Raw genomic sequence first — 16605 nt, 5'->3', positions numbered from 1 at the left:
ATATTTTGAAAACTATAACCGATAGCTAGAAACTAATGAAATAAAAATGGACAGCAAGACAAGATCTACAAACAATTTGATATTTTCATTATAGTAAGTATAATTTTTAAAGTAATGATTGACCTTAAATGACGGAGGACTTTTCATCCTCTCTTGTGTTTTGGGAAAACACTAAAGAAGATAGAGAGATTTTTATAAGTCTATAATGTTGGAGAGTTCCTATTGTTTAAGATGCATATAAACCTAAATGAATACTCTTTCTAGCATCTTGTTTTTCCAGCTATCAATGTTATGTATACTAAAACTTTTTGCTATTTTCTTTGATATCTAGATCCTATTCTATTGTCAACATAATTGTTGAGTGATTTCATTTATACTTCAGTCGTTATTTATTTTCGTAGTTCTTTCCATTTCCCACCTTGAATTTCGTCCATATAAATATTCCTTTCCGTTTCCGCCGTTTAGAAACACCGGTGTCAGATATATATGTATTGGGGTTGAATTAAGATATAAAAAAATTACACAATGACAGATGATATGCACCTTGAAAGTTAAATATTCTATAATAAAAGTTTTGTACATTTAAAAAAAAATATTTAAAAGTATATTTAAACAAAACGGATTTGACTAACAGGTCGAACAACTGATATTCTTTAACCCTGCTGACTGCCTTAGGCGATTGCCAAAAAAAAAATGATCACAGGATTTAAAAAAATGGATCTTAATATAAATTTAATACTAAACAGAAAACAATAAACTTGTGGCCAAGATTTTATGCCACAAACAAGAGGTGTCAATATTTTCTTGTACACCAGATCCGGATTTTGACAATAAATGTCTCTTCAGTGATGTTAGGAATCGAAACGGTATTTGGAAGGCCATATAATTTACCGTAAATTTTAGACAGACTCTTGAATTTTAAGAGTCTATATAGGATGAATGGATCATATAAACCGGAGGGAAAATATGATACAAGCCCAAAGGAAAAAAATATAAACAACTATGATTGCGTTGGACAAAAACTACAATTTTTTTTATACGTGTGCATGTAAAACAAATTTCGTTGTAGTAAGGTCTAAATACAGCACAAACAACATTTTCCAAAAGACAAAAAAAGGACAAAAGTATATTTAAACAAAACGCATTTGACTAACAGGTCGAACATCTGATGATCTTTTACCCTGTTGACTGCCATTGGCAATTTCCAAATAAAATTGATCACAAGATGTAAGAAAATGGATCTTAATATAAATTTAAAACTAAACAGAAAACAATAAACTTGTATCCAAGATGTTATGCCACAAACTTGAGGTGTCAATATTTTTTTGTACACCATATCCGGATTTCGACAATAAATGTCTATTCAGTGATGTAAGGGATCGAAACGGTATTTGGAAGGCCATATAATTTACCCTCAATTTTAGATAGACTCTTGAATTTATATATATATATACAACTCGTCTAAACATGAACCCAACAATGTTAGATCTGTAAATTTGCTTTCGCAAACTTTTTGTTCTTCCCTCGCCGGGATTCGAACCCATGCTACTGTGATATCGTGACAACAAATCGCCTGCACTGCAGCCGTCCCGCTAGACCACACGACCACCTGGGCTCTACAATAATAAAGCTTTCAGTGGCCGTGCGTTACCTTTCCTCGTCAGTTTTAATCTAGCGGCGTACTACAGTACATGATATATAAGGCATGAAGATGTTATTGTTACAGATCAGCTAAATTATCTATATTAAAGGATCCTGCAAATTAATGTAAGATACATATTATCTATATACAACTCGTCTAAACATCAACCCAACAATGTTAGATCTGTAAATTTGCTTTTTTACAGATCTAACATTGTTGGGTTGATGTTTAGACGAGTTGTATATAACTGATTCCATTTCTAAAAGGGAAAATCCATTTTTTTCCTTTTTTATCTTTGTAAACCAATTCAAGATTAATTTAATACATTAAATGCTTTTTTAATACTTTATTACTAACTTAAGTATTAGATTTTTCATATTGGCTATAGAACTTTTACAAATTTTACAATATCTTGTAAATTTATTATGAAATGTTTCCTTCAATATACTAGTCCAAAGACCATTTTTAACATGTACACATAGCATAAAATTTGCTATCTGGTCGTTAGACCAAAACTGGAGAAGTGACTTTTTATTGTTGTAAAAAAAAAACATCAATACAAACTCAATAAATAACAAATGTTTAATCCACAAATGTTTTAAATAAATTATGTGGTCTTTCAACCAAAAAGAATGTTGTCAAACGATATTGTATTATTCTGGTCTATAGACCAAATATTCATGTATTTTCTTATTCATATAGAAAAAACAACCAAACAATTAAACCAATCTATAGGTTGTTTGATACTCATAAACTGGTCTTTAAACCAAAAAAAAAGAAAAGAAGAAGAAAATGATTCGGTAGAATTTTTAGTATTTACTATTAAAAACAAAAGATCAATATCAACGAATAAAGGCCAGATAATAAAAAACACAAAACAAATATGACAAAAAGAAACATCTAGGATTCACCGTCAATGTCATTCTAATCGCTTTGGGTCTCTCACATGTTATCAATAAGTTACTACTAAGATATTTTGGAGAATAAAACAACTTTTATTAATGAAATATTTAAAATGTGTTGGAAACTTGTAATTACAACTGACAACTGTCTGAATAATATATAAGTTGGTTTGAAATAGAAGGATAGATATGTGATGTAACAATTCTTTCCCAAAGACTTAGGAATATTTTGAGGTAAAATATCAACACTAAATGCAAATATTCGTCTATCAAAAAAATACATGAACAATGATTCTAAAAGAAAATATATCGCTAAGTATAATCTATGTTTTTGGTAATAACTTTTAGTTTTAAAAAAATAAATATATGAAGAGTAAATTTTTCTGGAAATTTCTTTAACATTCTTCTTCCTTTTCTTTGCTTGGCATGTTTTTTCTGAAATAGAAGAAACGATATATTTACATAAATTTGCGTAATGCATATTCATCTTTTTTTCTTCAGCTTTAAAGGAAGATATCAATATGAGGTTCAAAATGGCGATACCTTCGTGACTATTCACGGAAAAATTCTTGTCAATTGTCGCGATCGTAAACGATAATTTTTGGGAATACTTACCCTCCAATATACTTTTAAAAAATTTCTCAAATGATAGAACAAAATACAAATCACATAATACCTTCTGATTCTTTTCTATTTCCTTTTGATGTCTTTTTTTGTTGTTTTGGCTGTACTTGCACCTGAAATGTACGAGTTCATATACATTGTAGTTTGTTTAAACAAATTACGTTTCTACATTTTGTAAATAACATCGAATGCAGATTTTTAAATAATTGATCTTTGAGTTAACATATAACAAAAGAGGATAGCGAAAAAAAATGTCACATTTAGTAGCGTGATCGACTTCTTAACATTGCAATGATTTCCACAGAAACAAGTATTAAAATGTGTAGTGGGTCGCTCTAAAGTTGGAGCGATATGACTGTTTTTTTTTACTTTGTTCCATGTTGAAGGTTCACTGTCACTTTCAAATGAAAAACGTAGAGCGCTTTTTCTTTGATTTTTTTTTCGTGACGTATAGTATTTTTGTGTCCTGTATTGATAAACTATGTCTTATCTTTTAGTTTAATGAACTCTGGAAAGCATAATATACGGACAAACTTTTCACATGGACTTAAAGCATTATTTATATTGTGATAGTCTATTTTTTTTTACTTTTTTATTTCAATACAATGAAACTAGAGATTAAATTGATTAATATATTAACTGAGAAATGTGAAAACTTATATAGATAAGAACTAGACCGACTTACAAAACATTCCTCACGCTCATTTTCCAATAATCTCCTTAGTTCTGCTGGAATGTCTTGATCAACGGATGGTCCTTGTCTTTTCAATTGCTGTTTGGGTAACAAAGGGAGAATCCATTTTGCCTTTGATAGAACTTTTGTCCTTCTGTATGGCAAACTGTCTCTAATTTTTTCTAGATGTCCAAGAAATCCTCCCCACCACTTTTGCTCTGTATGTTCTATTTGATCAGTGAATAGACATTGCCACTGTGGTATTCTAGATTTGATCTTATTTATATCTATCTTCTCGAACAGAGGATTGATAACTTTTGGTATTCCCTTTGGTAAATTAGGTTTTCCGGAAATTAGTTGAATAATGCCATGTTCAGTTTTCCATTCGCTGTCTTGGAAAGCTTTGTACTGCATTTTCACATTATGTGTTGCTAAATCCCGGATAAACTTATAATGCAAAGGTTTAGTATGCTTACGAATGTCGTTAAGGCTTGATGTTATCCATGAACGAATGTCATAAATAGCCTCTATATCCTTAACGTTCGGAAGCATCTCCTTCAGACGAGGCATTGTTTCAGCATCATTCCTACGAAGAGTTTCAGCTATTCGGCTAAAAGCAGCATCCACATCTTCGTGTGTATATCCTACTGGTAAAAATGATAAATGCACCTGAAATGAAAATTTGCTATTTGTAGCAGTAAAATAATTGGTGATTTAAATACGCTAACCTGTAATGCTAGAAAGAACTAACATTATAAGTGTGTAAAATGCCAAATTGTTTCATAGTATGTCTTGTATTTTAAGAGTTTACAATACCCATCGTATTGAAAGGCAGTAAACTTCAAAATGTGTATGAATAAAGAGCACGTGATACGCCCGTAGTATTTTCAAAGAATTAAGTTCCAGTACTCCTAAATGTCATGTTATAAATCTATATAAAAAAAAATTCAAGGGATATTATATTGATAGATATAAACCAGCCTTCAAAAGTTTCATGAAATCTTTTTGAGTTGTCGTCCGAAAACTGACTAATCCCCATCCCTTTATGACTAAAACCCCACAACTAGGAACGGTAATTGCCATAATATATAATATCGATAGCATACTTCAATCATGGAAGTAATATTTAAAAGGAATAACATCGAGTAATTAGCATGTATTAACGGCCTGTAGAGCCCTGTACTAAAGTTATATGATTTTATCCAATTATAGTCTCAGCGGTAAGACCCCTTTGGTTACTATCTGTGATACCGCGGTTGTAAAATGGCATCTGCAATTTCTTATCAGTCACGTGATTTTATCGAGTCCGGTAATTTTAAAGTACCTGTGTGAAATCCGAGGTTTATTAATAAGAAGGTGGCGCTGTGTCATATAAAACCTCTGCCTTCAGATGAAGTCGTATGATGTAAAAAAAAAACTTGAAAAACGGACGAGAATTGTTTAAACTACATCAGTTTAACATGGAAAATTGTATTTAATTTAGCATATTTTTGCTTTTTACCGTTTGTTTTAAACTGTTCTAAAAGTATTTTCCGGTTAAAAGCGGATCCCGAGTTAAACAGATAAATACCGATGAATCGATCAGGTCTCACATGATGTTTAACAAAATAATGTAGGCAAATGTAGGCATAGATTTTTTTACTGTTGAAATGTGCAAAGTTAATCGAGATTGAATAAAAGAATATTTACTTTCAAGTATTCTAAATTTATGTATATGTCATAAATGTCATTGATTGCACTATTGAAACTGGACAACAAAAATGGGGATAATATTTTCGTAAATATATATTATTGTGGAATGCTTGTATTAATATAATAAGCTATACAGCAAAAATTATAACAAACCGACGAAATGGGCTTGAATCTATCTGTCTTACGGTAAATTCATTTTTACACAAATTATAGTTCATGTATCAAGAACTTAAATTGAAGGATAGAACCGTTTAGAATTGTGAATATTTTAATTGACTATAAATACACGAAGGATTTAGATTTTTCGTATTTAATAAAGGGGGTCCAAACGTATTTTTTTTACAATCATCTTCTTAACTTACGGAATGTTTTTTTAACTGTCTGTAAATATTAAAATTGAAATGACACAATCTTGTTCTCCAATTTCGTATGTGATAGCTGTCGGTTTAAACTATTATGATCAAACTAACCAAAAATAGGGAAAAATTGGACTAAAATAAAAATTGAATGAATGACTCTTTTCGCGGCAGCGTACATCAACGGAATGTTACGAATGGACTATTCGGGTTACTTCGCACGTATAAACGACAAAAACTTGTCTGTTCGTAGTTCTCCGTGAACACGAAAATGACCGATAAGTGACAGTGATTTGATCACATGCGGAGAATCAACTTCCATGCCAGATATTGAACCAATTAACAAGTTATTGAAAGATGGGCGGTAACGCAGATGAAACCTTTGAAGTGACGACGATGTTATTCCTTTCAATATTACTTCCATGCTTCAATAAACACTTCACCAAAGTATCATGAAAAATGTTCAAAGCATTTGACAGTTATTATCCGAAAACACTGGAAAATACCCTTTTTAAATGGATAAAATTCCCATAACTTGAACACGTAAAATCTAAAATTCATAAAAATAGAAAGAGGCTCACGTAGACAGATCTTAGACTATATAAATAATGTTTGATGCAGATTGTTATTATCCGACATGTTGACAACGGACGGACGGACTAACGTTCAGCGGTATACCATAATACGTTTTGTAAACAGATGTACTTATACAAACTTTGAGTCAACTAGCCTATTTTAAGATGTGTGTGTTAGCTCTCTGGTTAGAAAAAAAGTTCCACCTAATTCATTAAGATATTAATAACTTCTATTCAATATAAGTGTCACTGGGAAAAAAAATTCTAACTAAAATCGTAGAAGTATTTTACTTCCATGCTAAAACCTTATATTAGAGGCAATGAATCACTTACATGATCAACCAAAAGTCACACAAAATATCCCCAAAAGGGGGTCTTGTAAATGAATGTTTTACAGACAGACGTACCATTAGCATGTATAAACTATAATCAATGATACATACATGTGTGCAATTTCAGAGGTAATTATATGGATAGGCAATAACTAATGTGTCAATTGATCATATATTTTCATTGTCTGGTAAGATACAATGTATATGTATATACTGTGCACTGTTCTTTTTATCTACTTGATGTGAATGACCCCATGTGGTTAGCATGTTTATCTGTGGAATTATTGTTGACACAAGATAATTAATCCTTATTAAGATGTCACAGATTATATGTTAGAGAAGAAATATATACAAACCATTAATATAGTATATAACAAGAGACTACGTTTTTCAAGTCCAGTCCTACATTTATAGTCCCTCCTCGTGAAAAAAAGGGGGAAGACGGTTCTGATCCCAAAATCCCGGGCTTAAAAACATGAAATCCCGAGGTCCCGAATTTTAAAAAAAAAAAAAAAATCCCGACATCCCGAACTTCGGAAAGAAAATTCCCGGATCCCCAATGCGTAAATCCCAAAATCCCGAAATCCCAAGCTTATAAACACCCCGAAAAATGTCCTGCCGCCCCTCAAAACCATAAAATTTCGAATAAAGCAAATCATTGTATTTATTTCTCGAGTAATGATAACACATAAGAATTCAGTGCTGATGAATTTTGATGTACTATATTTTCAAGGATTTGAGGGATCACAGGACCTTATAATTATCCAATACCCACCCCCTCCCCCGGTTGGATCTGCCTATACAATTATGTTTAACATTTCCCACAGTTTTAACCCTTAAACCAAACCGTTTTAAATCTTGAAATAACCACACCGTTTAAATCTAGCAATAGCTAATACTTATTTCTTGAAGTGAAGAGGAAGTCCTCAACAAATTTGCCGAGCGGAGATAAGAGGAATATATATATTTTTTTGCGTAAAACTATTTTCACCTTTAAGGGTGCACACGCTCATATATATACCCACACAACCACCGGGTAACTGTTCCTTTAATTAAATAAAGTAACAAGAATTGCAATGATTTGTAAATTGCAACTTACCTCATTGAAAATGCGTTGGTGAACAAGGAGTTCACAAAAACCCAATACATATCGATTTTTATTTTCCCGCCAACAATTATCTGCTTGCAAGTACAAAATAGGCGGTAACTTGTTACCCTACAAGAACAATAATCATAAAATTACTTCAGTATCGTATCTTACCACAGTTTTACCTTATAGACACATCGTTTTATAATAAACTTCTTATAATCACTCGTAATAATCCGTAAATGGCTCCCGAACAATTTATTAAAACTGTCGAAACTGTCGCAAAATGACCAAATCGTAAGGGTTTGTGAATGTGTGTGATCCGTAAGTGCTCGTTAGATAAATTCGTGGATGTGAAACGGTGCAGGATAACTGGGATTGTCCATAGATCAACTCAAACCATCTACAAAGTCAACTCGGATCAGCCTATTCAGACAAAGAGATTTTCTACTTTTTAAATGATTAAACGAGTGTCTATGAAGAAGACAATTCAGACCGTCAATGAAAATGCAGTGAGATTATCAATGATAATCATCTTTAATAAAAAAGAATTAAATTTATGGAAAAATCAAGTTTGTTTAAAGAATTGATGAAGATTGTATTCAAAATATTGAATCGCCATCATGATGGAGTAGAATTACGGATTTACATAAAACTTTTTGGGGGCACATTAACTCGTTTTCAAAGGCAACAAGTTACAATGGCAATTGTTATGCCCCACCTACAATAGTAGAGGGGCATAATGTTTTCTGGTCTGTGCATCCGTAAGCCCGTCCGTCCGTCCGTTCGTTCGTTCGTGTACTTTGGACACATTCTTGTTATGTTAAATATAATAATTAACCATTCAAAAAGCACAAAACTCTGTCATTCAAATTATATGGCTAATCAGACGAACTTATTTGTTTTGGGTGTATAGATTAATTATTTTTAACAAATTAAAAAGATATGTAGAAAGGTGGATAACAGTAAAACTCGAAACCAATTCAATACTTAATTGATATGGTGTGCCGCTTGGATTCTGTTATCTCATCCTTTACATTTACTTTCGATTCAAAAAATGTATTACTTTTCATATATTGCCTAGGATAAATGCAACTTTTCATTGGTATGATTTTGTGTGATGTGTTCATAGGAGTTCAAATCTGAGAATCAGCTATTCCTTATGTCATGTTTACCTACGGCGAGACTTTTTGCTGTGAAAAAAATACAGGGCGTGTCATATAACAAGTAATTGGAACTCTTTTGACCTTATTTCCGATTTTTTTCAAATATATACATATATTTTCAAGCTGGAAATGTGACCAATTCAAGCGACACGCGCTATCACTTTGTATATAGTATAGGGAGTGCTCATCACCACCCTCACCCCACCCGAGTCACACATGTATTGCCTGATCATACGTATAAATTGTGAAGTGTTTTACTTACCATAAGTTTTGAAATCTGGTGAAGAATTAGCATAAGGATATTCATGGTCAGATTAGAGTCGTGCGCATATTGGTTCCAGTCGAGAAAGGTGAAAAATTTATTTTGTCCATGAGCTAAAACTCCGGTGACATGTGTCGTTAGTTGATCAACTTTGTTCACAGCCTGCAATAAAACGTGTCAATAAGACAACTACATATATATATATATATATAAGGACCAAAGTAAAAGATATATAGATTCATCTTAAATTATTTTTTTTACTATACTAAAGAAATATAATAAACCAATGATTTACAAGGCATACTAAAAAGAAGAAATCTGTAAAAAAACTGACAAAATCAAACGCTGTGTACGGAACAAGTTATTTCGAAACACAACTGCCATATTCCTACATTTTTGTAGCTTGGTACATGAATTTTAATTTAAAAAAAATGGAGGTACAATGTCGCGTATGACTGTATGGATCTGTCATTTAATTTACAGTTGTGGCGTGGTCGTCAATTCGCGAATAATTTCTCTCAAACTGCCGTCTTAAAACTTGCAATGAGATAAAAGCTTAGTATGATAAATTAATTGTACATAAAAAAAATCGCTCTAAATGGATAGATTGATTTATTGTTGGTTGCTTAACCTCTAGTGTTCTTTAAAAGAAAACGTTTGCATGGTAAAAGATACAAAATCATGTCTGCATAATTCCAAAGTTCCACATCAAACTCTATAATCGGAAGAAAACTATGATGTTCGTACATTTCCGAAGAGGGAATTTTCTGTTATATAAAATACCTAGCTTACCTTTGCCATTCGACCAACAAAATGAGGAAGATTCGTTTTTGCTAAAATGAAAAATTTTAACAAAATTTAAAGTTCATGTTATAAATAGGTAAAATTATGTAAAAAATAGGCAATCTGATAAACTGTTTAAATTGTCATTTCAGTCATCCAAATTTGATTTAATAGAATAACATCACAGTTATATTCCCATTTGGAATACAAAAAAAATGCGAAAAAATAATTCCTTATCGAATTCGTTTCAATAGTTTAAACAAAATAGAAAAGATTTTAACTTCAATGTTTTTTCTGTTCATTCCAGATCTTATTGGTTTTGCCTTTAAAGTTATCAGATGCTCAAAGGCAATGAGAAATTGGCAAACTGAGTCAATAGTATATCGACTTATACAAAACTGACGCAATGTTAACTGACTTTTACAAAAATGACCGACCATTAATCTTACGGTCGACCCATTTTTCTCTAAAAAGTCCAAATATTTAGCCGTAGATCATAACTTACACTGATCCATTCCATCTATAATTAAGCTTAAATATTGTGATGGGGATGTCTTTGCAGCGTTTTTCTTTGTGTAATAGTACTTTCTTTCTAACCTGCAAAAATAGAAATTAAACATATTAAAATATTAGTTTGCTGTTCAGCTTGCAAAGTCCACAAATACAACCCGATAAATTGATTGTCAGATTTTAATTTTATTCATATTGTTAAATATCAGCTGCAAGATACGATATGGAGCTTTTTGAATCCGTTCGCTGCGCTCACTCAACAAAAAACTTCTTATCGTGACCTGCAGCTTACCATTAATATACAGACATTGTCAATGTAACACACAAACATAAACAACAGGACACGGTCGATAAATATTATTGGCTGTAGCTATAGTAAATTTATATTCTTTTATGTGTAGTATATATTATAACTTGACTTTGATGTCATATTTATTAATTGCATATTTACATACATCTGTCTGCTATTGTGTTCTCTTCGTTCAGCTCGCAATTTTTCTCTCATCACTGGATCATGCGTGGTCTCTATCTGTCTTTCCAAACTTGTACATACTGTGCATTTCGAAAAGGAATTGGTCTGAAAGTGTAAATACCATTACAATACACATAGCATATACTGGCAATTGTTTGCGCTACATACCAATTACTAATTTGTAACTATTTAAGTTGCACTTTCACATCTACATATACGTAAGAAGTCTGAATTTATAAGTTAAATCCACAGTTAACGTTTTGCGAATAATCAAGTCAGTGGTGGATCCAGAAATTTCATAAGTGGGGGTCCATTGACTGCCTAAGAGGGGGCCAGCTCTGGTCATGCTTCAATGATTCCCTATATAATCAACCAAATTTTCCAAGAAAAGGGGGCCGCCTAAATCCGCCTCTGCATATACAATTATAGTGAAATTGGTTAATATTAAACTGTCCAAAATATGTCCTGGTTTACAGCATCACCTTTGTTTCGTAATGTACCCCATATAATGGAATAACAATTATTGGTACCATTTTTTTTCACGCAAAGGAACGTACACGTTTCAGACCTTATTTTTTTTAATATAAGTTTTAACTTGATTAAAGATTTGTGCCTAACTGGTTTGTTTTAATTTATACCTTTTTGACTTTAAGATTGGGTAAATATTTTTTCCACATTCCGTAGAAGGCTGATGGCATTAAAAATTCTCCTGATCTTTCCTTCATATCTTCTTTATATCTTATATAAATCATGCACTGTCGTGTCCGATAAGGTAGTAAGAGTGTATTACAGTCGGGCATCCTGTCAACGTAATATGTAGCGTATTCTTCCAGCCAGTTTATAGCTTGGAGTGATTTTATGCTGGCACAGTAGTGTCTCTCCGATACAGAAAAACGTGCTCCTCCTATGAACTTTTCTCTATTAGAGTAATAGAATTTTTTGTGAATTCCAAGCATTCTCATCAATGCCTTTGGACAAACTACATGTCCGTTCTGTATACGGAAGTATGGTGTATACTCCATATTAGTTTCAGAGAACTTTTTTAATAACCACTGGTTGCGACCATTTATTGTCTTTGACGAGAATTCCAATCGCATGTTTTTAACCTCCACAAGAGAGAATTTCTTCGTACAAACTTTACTACAACAGCGCCTACATGACTTTAAATCCTTCTGAATACTTGCTACTTTTGTATGACGAGCAAGGAGACGACTTCTCTCTGGATCTACAAAAATGTGATATGATAGTTTTGTTAATAAACTAAAACACTAATTTTATTTATTTATTTGTTTTTATCTATTTTAAGCTCTCTTTGTTATTTTTTCCGCTTTACTTACAGCTATACAATAATTGGATCATCGAACGTAATCAATCAATCTTATGTATTTGAACATGCAATTAACCGTAAGTGTTTCAACCACATGTGATTTAATCAACTGACTAAAGAAAAAATTAACGAACAACATGTAACATATGAATACTGATAAAGAACAATTGACCTTCACAAAATATCTGTATGAACCTTTAGGACCATCAATCAACGTTAGCCATAATGAGCACTCATTGAAACATTATTCTCAAATCATGTCAGATTTTAATAGGATAGTACAAATCATTGCTCTTCTTTTAAAACACGAAAACAATACGCAATAAATTAAATACGTCCGATGCATTTTTGTAGATTAACCTCCACCAAGAACTCACAAAGCCCCGATGTATAAAAACGATACAGTTGAATAGCTATTTAATAAAAAAAAATCACTTAAAAATAATAGCCAAAATCCTTCAAATCCTTCAAACGCCAACTTTGCCTAAGGTAGTTGAAACGTTTCTAATTATGCTAGTAAACACCAAATTTTATTAAGGAAATTCACAACCATTTAATGACTGAAACAAGTGTATTATCGTTTAACGAGCAAAGGCAAGTCGTATTTCTCTTTATATTACTTTCTTATGGATAGAGAGTTGTCTCATTTGCACTCATACCACATCTTTCTATATTTATTATGATAACAAACAAAAAAACACTTACGTGATTGCGATTCAAGCAAAGGTTTTGTTTCTTCTTGGGGAAATGTAGCTCTAACATCATGATACATTTCTGCTATACCAATTGATGCATCCGAATACACTGAAACATTTTCATTTATATTGCTTTCTGAGCGAGAACTAGCAAGATGTGAAGTTCCTTCACAACCAGAAGATAGTGACAGTATTTCGGTTGATGCTAGATGAAGTGTTTCCGTATCATCTTCGTTGAATTCATAAGGCGACGAAGGGCAAATATCACATCTCAGTTTTGTGCTAATTTCTGAACCCATATAACAAGAACTTCCATGTTCACTGCTGGAAATTCCGAACGCTGGTTCTAACTCGATTAAAGTTCTATTTACGGAATAATCAAACAGTCCAAAGTCATAATTATCATCTGATATGTCTGCCACCCCACTAATCAATGGTATTTTTCTTGGTGTACTGGTCATTAAAGCTTTCTTTGGCGATTTTAATGTTGTGTCATAATTTACTGCATACTCTTCAAATGACTCTAAAGTTTTTGTTTCTAGAATCAACGACAGGCTGGATTCAGCAGTGTTGCTTAAGTCTCCAAAACAATATAAATCAGACTGTCCAAGATTATGTAAATCAGAATCTCCAAGATTATACGAATCCCCTAAATTATGTAGCTCCGACAATGAATCTCCTAAATTTACACCGTGTTTTTCGGTATAATTTAAACACACTACTGAGTTTTCCGCTGATTCTAAAAAATGAGAACCACCAAGATTACTTGAATTTACAAATGTATATTCATCAGTAGCGCTCGATGCATCAGCGAAAACAGTCACATCGTTCAAAATTGAATCAACAGGTAGGATAATTTGCGGCACCTGAATGGAGAATGTCAATATTCGTCTCTGAAATAAACAATCGATTAGTATGAGCAGAAACTAAAAGTGACAATCGATATTTGTTTTCATGTTTACCCACGATCTCTTTTTACTCGTATATATTCGTACGGTTAAAATCAAAAAGCTGATGAAGCCTTGTAACGTATGAATATTGAAAAGACTAAGTGATAAAATTAATATATATATACTGCATACATATAGTGTAAACGTTTTGAAACTGTATTGCATGACGGTTTTACTATTCATAGTTTTGAATTCTTGACGTTTTACTTTACGTAAGTGAGTGTAGTGCAAACAAAAAAAGGGGGGTCCTCTACGCTACAATGTATCAATCAAAATTTATCTTCTTCAAAATTCAATAATGAATACAAGCTATGAGGGAAATCAGATGGATTTAAATTAATTTTTGTTGTCATCGGCCTCACAATAAAAAAAATCCATCAAATTTGGGATCAGCATATAATTTTTAGGAAAACAAATCATAATCCCCTCCCCTTTGAAGTTTAATGGCCGTTCTCTAATTTTGGTGCTAGTTTCACATTTCCTGACCGGTGTGAGAAAAAAATAATTCTCCTCACTATTGAAAAATCTGTTCTCGGCAAATGATTGGTTGAAAAGTTAATTGTGACTTTTTCTTCTTAATTTAACATACACAATTCAATTGAATGTCTTATTTAAGTCTCACCCCTCAACAAGTACATGTAAATACATTGTAACTTGAACTAACACTAAATAAAATGAGAGTCATTATCAGAGACTATAACATGCTTAGATATAATATACTAAACAATATGAAATAAAATACTATTTACACATGTACATACGGAGAGTGAAATCACTTTATATAATAATATCCATTATTCAGATGACGATAGGTCATACAGTTTTGTAAGTTGGAAATAAATACCGACTGTATATCATAGCAAAAAATAAATTAAAAAAGAAACAACGGAAAAAAACAAACAACTACCAACTAATTTAAAACACTACATGGAAAATACGGAAATGGGGGTTATCAATACGAGCGCATTAAAAAAAAATCTTATCGCATGTGCTGGAATAAAAAAAAAACAAGGTAACTGTAGGTCTGAATAAATTACCTATTTTTTTATTTTTTTTTTATTTAGAGTTGTCGTCTTGCTTTATTCATACAATATTATATAGGCTTATTAAACAGTTGTTACAGTAGCTAAAACAAATAGCAAAGAAACAATCACCACTGCTTAAAATTGCCGTAAAAGTAATGTATGTATACTAAGTATTCCAATCTATAACGAAAAATCTCACCCGCGATCACATCCTCAAAGCAAGAAAACACTTACATGTAATGCGATTAGATCTCCAATTATAACATTTAGGAGGATTAATACGTTACTATTAACAGGATTATATTAAAGTCTGTTTTGTGAAAATTCATAACTTGATAAACTTGTCTAAGTGGTTTTTTATTAGATGTCCGCTCCTGACCCCATACTTTTAAAATTTATCATTTGATATCAGTCCTGTGACTGAAAACAAGCTCAGCGTATTTTAAAATATATAGTGCTAGGAAATTTTACCGGCACAGGCCGTAGGAAATTGTATATGGCAAGTCGAAAATAGGATAGGAAGGTACAAACGTGTGCAGTTCCCAGGAAAGAAATTTTGTATAATTTTTATATAAAAAAAACCAAAGGAAACATTTTAGTCTTGCTACCCACGTGTAACTAGCAAATCGATGTTTATCCTCAAGAATACCAGATTAACCTTTATTTGATTTATTAGGTTAGTAAGGTCCACTAATTTTCCCTTATCTTAATATTAAAGCATACCCAAAGAAAAGTGATATATATGATCTATCTTCATTGAATATGTTAAATTCATTAAAAAGGAGTGAAAGATATAATCACAACAATAAATCATAATAAAAGAAGATGCGGTATAATTACAAAAAAAAAGGCAATTTTCCGCAAGAGACCAAATTACACAGACATTAACCACTATATGTCACCATACGGCCTTCAACAAGACAAATGTTAATCAATTCAAACGAGAAAACTAGCGGCGTAATTTATGTACAAAATAAGGATCGAACAAAATAATATGTAAAACAGCAACAATCGACAACGTTACCACTGAATTACAGGTTCACGAATAGGGACAGGCAAATTTAGAATGTGACCGAACCAAGTATATATAAGCGAACGCCTTACACCCCTCTTTTTTCTGTAGAGTATACATTCGGTTTAAAAAAAACACCAATAACTACCAAATGTATCTTGAAGTCTTTGATCATGAATATTTAAAACTTTTTAATTATAATAATATATGTGAACCTCTATATTTTTGAATTAATCATTTTATTTTATTTTTTATTTTTTTAAAGATATGAATATTTCAAATTGACTTACCTCTGAAACTAGGTTGCAGTTCTCTCTTATATTCGTCTTGACACCATTCAAAGTTTGAACAGATAACAACACGCTTAAACACAGAGCCGATAAAAAAATACAGCAGTCCATTATGTTCTAATTGGAAATTGAGAAACACATGGTTTAAAAATATACATGTAAAAAATGCGCACGTGTCTAGCAGGCGTGGCTTCGCAATGCGATTAATATAACCAGTGGTGTGACATTGT

At 32.0% G+C, this 16605-nt stretch overlaps 2 protein-coding genes and 1 long non-coding RNA gene across 3 annotated transcripts in view; 1 reads left to right on the top strand and 2 right to left on the bottom strand.

The window, feature by feature from the left end:
- LOC143078558 (neural cell adhesion molecule 1-like) overlaps positions 1 to 3095 on the top strand; it is a 112560-nt gene extending 109465 nt beyond the window's left edge. Inside the window, exon 9 of the mRNA XM_076253417.1 lies at positions 3046 to 3095. Coding sequence (XP_076109532.1) covers positions 3046 to 3095 — 50 coding nt within the window. The remainder of the gene's footprint in view (positions 1 to 3045) is intronic.
- LOC143079315 (uncharacterized) lies at positions 1974 to 11778 on the bottom strand. Its single transcript, XM_076254577.1, has 9 exons — positions 11715 to 11778; positions 11060 to 11181; positions 10600 to 10691; positions 10104 to 10144; positions 9312 to 9473; positions 7896 to 8012; positions 3854 to 4510; positions 3221 to 3281; positions 1974 to 2979 (listed from the first exon to the last, which is right to left on the bottom strand). Exons 1-9 carry the CDS (start codon positions 11772 to 11774, stop codon positions 2609 to 2611), a joined length of 1683 nt encoding a protein of 560 aa, XP_076110692.1. The 5' UTR covers positions 11775 to 11778; the 3' UTR covers positions 1974 to 2608.
- Positions 11779 to 11791: 13 nt separating this feature from the next.
- On the bottom strand, positions 11792 to 16494 carry LOC143079314 (uncharacterized). Its single transcript, XR_012979380.1, has 3 exons — positions 16376 to 16494; positions 13109 to 13991; positions 11792 to 12301 (listed from the first exon to the last, which is right to left on the bottom strand). It is a non-coding gene; the product is annotated as an uncharacterized LOC143079314 (long non-coding RNA).
- Between the last annotated feature and the right edge of the window lie 111 nt (positions 16495 to 16605).

This window comes from Mytilus galloprovincialis, chromosome 6, assembly GCF_965363235.1.
Source record: "Mytilus galloprovincialis chromosome 6, xbMytGall1.hap1.1, whole genome shotgun sequence".
In the NCBI taxonomy this organism is placed as follows: domain Eukaryota; kingdom Metazoa; phylum Mollusca; class Bivalvia; order Mytilida; family Mytilidae; genus Mytilus; species Mytilus galloprovincialis.
The sequence above is the reverse complement of the archived record's forward strand: the minus strand, read 5'-3'. Positions and strand labels throughout refer to the sequence as shown.

Bases quoted from the DNA above. Each gene is read 5' to 3' on its own strand.
- LOC143079315 (XM_076254577.1), bottom strand. From the start codon at position 11,774: ATGCCATCAGCCTTCTACGGAATGTGGAAAAAATATTTACCCAATCTT. The intron at 3,282-3,853 runs GTAAGTCGGTCT...CGTACATTTCAG, and splicing joins ATGAGCGTGAGGAATGTTTT to GTGCAAGTACAGCCAAAACA. The intron at 2,980-3,220 runs GTATTATGTGAT...CTTCTATTTCAG, and splicing joins AAATAGAAAAGAATCAGAAG to AAAAAACATGCCAAGCAAAG.